Source organism: Hipposideros armiger, unplaced genomic scaffold, assembly GCF_001890085.2.
Source record: "Hipposideros armiger isolate ML-2016 unplaced genomic scaffold, ASM189008v1 scaffold_1140, whole genome shotgun sequence".
Taxonomy (NCBI): domain Eukaryota; kingdom Metazoa; phylum Chordata; class Mammalia; order Chiroptera; family Hipposideridae; genus Hipposideros; species Hipposideros armiger.
Genome location: NW_017732490.1, coordinates 100,881 through 106,393, shown reverse-complemented (window position 1 = coordinate 106,393; position 5,513 = coordinate 100,881). Strand labels below are relative to the sequence as shown.

At 30.9% G+C, this 5,513-nt stretch overlaps 1 protein-coding gene across 7 annotated transcripts in view; it reads right to left on the bottom strand.

Moving 5' to 3' along the window:
- The window catches only part of ODF2L (outer dense fiber of sperm tails 2 like), a 29,509-nt gene extending 24,525 nt beyond the window's left edge, over positions 1 to 4,984 (bottom strand). Inside the window, exons 1-5 of one of the 7 annotated variants that reach the window (XM_019632440.1) lie at positions 4,702 to 4,984; positions 2,708 to 2,840; positions 1,946 to 2,074; positions 222 to 281; positions 32 to 103 (exon numbers count right to left, since the gene is read on the bottom strand). In XM_019632440.1, the coding sequence (XP_019487985.1) occupies positions 32 to 103; positions 222 to 281; positions 1,946 to 2,074; positions 2,708 to 2,840; positions 4,702 to 4,814 (507 nt within the window). In that variant the 5' untranslated portion in view covers positions 4,815 to 4,984. The remainder of the gene's footprint in view (positions 1 to 31; positions 104 to 221; positions 282 to 1,945; positions 2,075 to 2,707; positions 2,841 to 4,701) is intronic. The other 6 variants (XM_019632441.1, XM_019632439.1, XM_019632444.1 and 3 more) reach the window with 6 other exon arrangements.
- Between the last annotated feature and the right edge of the window lie 529 nt (positions 4,985 to 5,513).

Sequence of the window (5,513 nt, the reverse complement as noted above, 5' to 3'; positions counted from 1 at the left end):
AATAAATAAATTAAGCTCAAAATTTGCTTACCTTTTCATTCTGAAACAAATGAGAAAGTTCTTGGATATAGGTCTCCTTTTCAAGTATCTTCTTCTTAAGATTCTTCAGCGAATAAAATGTAAGAATTAGAAATATCATAACTTAAATAATGTTGGCTAAATTTATAAAACCAAGCAGCAAAGAAAAAATGTCAGAACAGACAAAATGTAAAAAGACTTACAGTGTTTTCACTTTCATTATCAGTTAGTTTTTCTAGCATGTTGCATAAACCGTCACCTATCTGTGAATAAAAAAGATGCTATAAATCAGTGTTCACAAACTGTATTTCTCTACATAAAAAAGTAGAAGGCAGAATAAGCATCAATTAAGTAGTTAAGTAATTAATGTGAATAATTAAGTAATTAATATGAACAACTACTAGGCACAGTTCAGATTTTTTAAGAAGTTAACATCAGAAGGATTTTTGCCTAAGTTTTCCAAATCAGGTTTTGTCCACAATTCATGAAATTAGTTAATTTACTAAATTAATGCCTTATAGGGTACAAGCGAATGACATAAAAATTACAAAAATCTTGTAAACAGAGGAAGCTCACAGTCCTGTTAATAAATAGGTAAAAATTATAAACAACCTAATTCTATTAATAAGAAATTCTTATTTAAATTATAGCAAATCAGTTAACAGAATTTTATGTAGAGATTTGAAATGAGATCACAAAAGGTTTATTCATTTTGAGTATTATACTCCTACTTGAGAATGTGAAAAAGTTATAAATTCCTTTCAACCCGGAGGTACATATGCATGTGCATGTAACGCAGAACTATATGCACAGTTGCAGAGGGTCCACGGACATGATGAAGCCCATCCTTATGCTCTGCAGGGGCACACAGTGGAACTGCTAGCATACACCGAGGTTTTCATTTCTTTGGGTATATACAATTTATAAATGAATGTTCACAGAAGCTTTATTCCTAACAGCCAAAAAGCAGAAGCAACCCAAGTGTCCATCAACTGAGGAATAGCTAAATAAAAGAGGTATACTCATACAATAAAATATTATTCAGCAATAAAGAGCAATGAAGCACTGGTAAGTGCTACAGCATGAATGAACCTTGAAAACATATGTTAAATGAAAGAAGGCAGTCATGAACAACCACGTATTAAAGGATTCTATTTATATGAAATGTCCAGAATCGACGAATCCATAGGGACAGAAATTAGGTAACAGGCTAAGGAGGGCTGGGTGGAGATGGGAGGTGATCATCTAAAGGGCATGGGTTTCCTTCTGAGGTGATGAAAAAGGTACTAAACTTGATTGTGATGAAGACTACACAATTCTGTGAATATACTAAAAAAAATCACTGAATTGTACACTTTAAATGGGTGAATCATACAGTATGTGAATTATATCACAATGAAACTGTTACCAAAAAAAGAACACATGAATGTGTAAATATAATGTACACAAGAGCTTAAATTCTAAGAGTATTCTACTGCAATCAGCTGAAATAAACAATAACATTATAATAAATAACAAAGTTTTTGAAATAGAAAATAAAAATATATTTTCTATAAAAATATGCTTTCTTTTTATTTTAATTAAAATTTATCAGGATGACAATGATTAGTAAAGTTACATAAGTTTCAAGTGTACAATTCTGTAATACATCATCTATATATCACATTGTTTGTTTACCACCCAGAGTCAGGTCTCTTTTCATTACCATATATGTGATCCCCTTTACCCTCATGTGCTGCTTTCATGTAGAACTATTTCATGAAACATTAAAAGTAGGGGCTAGTTTAATGATTGCCATTTCAAACAGAAACTCAAGAATGATTTCCATTTCAAATATATCAAGTATTTTAATTTCTACAGGTTTGAGAAATAATATAGTTTTGAATGAAAAAATATCACTATTAAATTAGTGGTTAATGTTCCTTACTTGTTGGTATTCTATCTTTCTAAGAAGATGTTCTAAAGCTTGTTTCACACATTTAAAAGTGTCTAATTCTTTTGTTAATATTTCCTCCTGTTCAAAAATCTTCTTTAAATTGGATGTAGAAAGATTAGCCTGATAAAATATAAGAACCACATACATATTTTAAAACATAGCAATAAGACCGTGTAACATGTTACTATTATCAAAGAATACTTTTTCCTTATTATTTTGTATAGTAAATTTTGCCAAGATTATTAATAGTCATAGGATCTGTTACATAGTATTTGAAAATAAAATGAAATCAAACTAAGGGCTTATATCCTAAAGTATTTCAGGCATTTATTTAAATAAAACTAATAGAATACAATTTATTTTTTGTCCCTAAGTCAAACTTTAGTACACTGAAATTTTAGAATAGAGGTTTCTATTCCACATAACTTTATAGAAAATAGATATATTTCATATCTCAGAATATTCTGGTTTTAAATTCACTTTTGAGAAAAGTTGACTTTAATGCAGCTCCAGGGAAGTCAAGCACCAAGGTATACAGTTCCCAGCTTAGCCTCCTATCAAGTGCATGCCTGGGATTATCTTTGAGGAAAAGAATTACAGTTACTGACATAGGAATAAAGAACATTGATAGACCTGCATTTTTCATAACAAATGCCAGTATGTAAGCATAACTACTTTGAGATTTCAGTTAGTGCAATCTGAGTATTATGCTAGTTTTTCATTTTATTAGATGTTCACAAGTCAAGTACTCACGTTTTCAAAACTAATTTCTTCAATAGTATTCTTAAATAATGGCAAAATTAATTCTACAGAACAGGTTGCCAACTCAGCTTCCTTAAATGTCGCCTCCAGTTCAGTCTTTTCATTTAGAACGTCCTGCTTTAGACTAATTAGATATGCACAAACAAAATTTACGTTAAATCTGTCACATAAACTAGGCGTATTTTTATGCAACTATAGCATAGCCTAACTAAATATTACAGTTCCATAAACTGCTCTGCAAAATCTAACAGTGAATAGTCACTGAAAATGTAGAGAATTTTTTTTTCTATACTTCTATATTTCTTCTACATTTACTTTATAAACGGAAAGACAGTTTTAAAATGTTAAGATATATAAAACAAAGACCACCAACAGCAGTGTTTTACTGTGCTATTTGATAATTATTCAACATCCCTTTTCTAGTTTGTAAAATGATTTGTGTGAATGTTTGTCTTTTTTTCTTCCCTTCCTTCTTCCTTATTCCAAACCCCAAAGATCTGTCTTTCTAGACTTTATTGCCAAACGCTTTCTTGCCAAGTTATTGTTCTTCGCAAAACAATTCCTCCAGGAGAATGAATAAGCTAAACAATACAAAAAACTAAAGCTCTCCAGGTATCTAAAAATCCTTCACATTTGGCTTTACAATAATTATCATTCAGAACAATAACTGATAGTATTTGCTTTCTTGTGTTTTACCTAGGTACTATTGTGTAATCACTGTAAATACATTTGGGGCAGGGGAGTGGGGGTCATATTTTTACATCCTAATATCAGGATGCTTCTGACAATCTTTGTCAGTCAGGAGGCCTTCCTGAGCCGTCTATCTCACACATGCCCAAAACATATAAAACACCTGTCTGACGCTTTGCCGAATACCCAGAGATGGGGTGGGTGCAGCACTTTTTTAACCCCTAGGAACCAAGGGTCATAGACAGGGGTTGAAAGAGCTGGTGAAGTACAAATGTTTAGCAACATTCCAGAAGCAAGATTCCAAGGCAGACTTGTGGTATATTATAATTAAGAACCCAGCAGCAATAAATTTTATTTCATTTGAAGATGCTCCTAAGAAATGTCATAGCACCAATCATCTTAATAGCAAGGACAACTCTTGTGTCAAAAAGTGACTCAGAAGAGTTGGATTTGTGTATAGAGAAGTTTTGAGAATACCTTCACTGATTTATTTCACTTATATTTGATTTTTATATAGCATGCTCTTTGCAATACAAATCTATGCATAATTAAGTTTAAAGGAGCTTTTTCAATATTTATAAATAAAACACCAAGTCTTTCTTTAATTGGCAGCTTTTTTTTTTTATGGAACATAATATAATGGTTCCTCAACAATTGATGTCAAAATGTAGATTGTATTCTAAGTACAACTGGCTTAAAGTGATATGCCTAAGAAGATACTGACTATGAATGACAATTGTCCATTACGGAAAACCATGGGCAGAAAGTGAAGAATGATTATATATGACCAAATATTTTCATTTATAATAAGCTAAACTAGAAGCTGCACTATGCCATCCATAGTGAAAATAATAGTATTTTAAGATTGTCATTTTGGGGAACAATGGGTCATATTAAATAATGAGTTTATTCCCCATTCTAAAGAAGTAAAATATGGCATGTATTTGTTATACAGCAATATACCAAGTGACAGTGAATTAGTACTCATTAATCATATTTCTAATATTTCATAGTATTTATAGTTTCATTTACCTTAGTTTTAAAACACTTTATACTTTATACATTGTTAATATATAAGGTTTTCATTTTTAACTGCTTTCATTAAGATTCCAAAATACTGGCCAAATTCTGCCAAATGAGTACATTTATAATCAGATTAAATAAATATGTTAATTACTAGATTTGAAGATGATATTCTGGAAAGACTGCATTATTTGATTCAAATAACTTATAATATGGACAAAATATGAAACCCTGAAATCAGAAAATCAGATATCTGCTACTGTTGAGAATACCAGCTGAGACGACTTGCACTGGCACACTGCGGTAAACATTCGTTCTCTGGTCTACTTTTAAAATGGGAACATGGTTCTTCTGAATGGCTTCCATCAGTTGCAGGCTTCTCCATACAGTCGGTAAATGGATCGATACGTGGCTTCCACAACTTCTCCACATAAGCTGAAAACCAGAAAATATTTTAATTATTAAACTTATCATTTCATCAGATTCTTTTTTCTGTCATTACCCTGTAAGATTAAAATCCTGAAGATGTGTCGAAGAATAATACTTCACAAGCTGGAACTTATAACTGCACTCATTGTGATACTAATTCAAAATAGTATCAAAATTACATAGCACAACTATTCAACAATTGCCAATTTCTGAACAGTTTCCAAAAAGCCTGCTATTTTCTACATAATCACAAGACTATAGAAATTTTTATTAGTCTATTTCTTGAAGTATTATAATAATATCTAATATAGTCGGACTAGAAAATGGATATAAAAACCATGGGTTTATGGTGCTCAGTTTCATTAGATTCATCCATAGGAAATGTATGTTATCTATGCCTAGAAGAGTAGAAATTTAACATACTTTTGAAAGTAGTTGACAACAATAGCTATAAAGAAGATGTTATTCTGTTGAAAATAGACCTTTCAAAATAAAATTTATTATTCCTGTTTCCTAGCTCAATCTAGGATATTCTTTGGTGATAATGAAAAGATAGATGGCATTACTTCTAAGTTTTACTAAATAATCTAATTGTTTTCACTCAAACTTGGAGATACCATTTTTAAAATGTGAATATTTATGAAGTTCTTTAAAA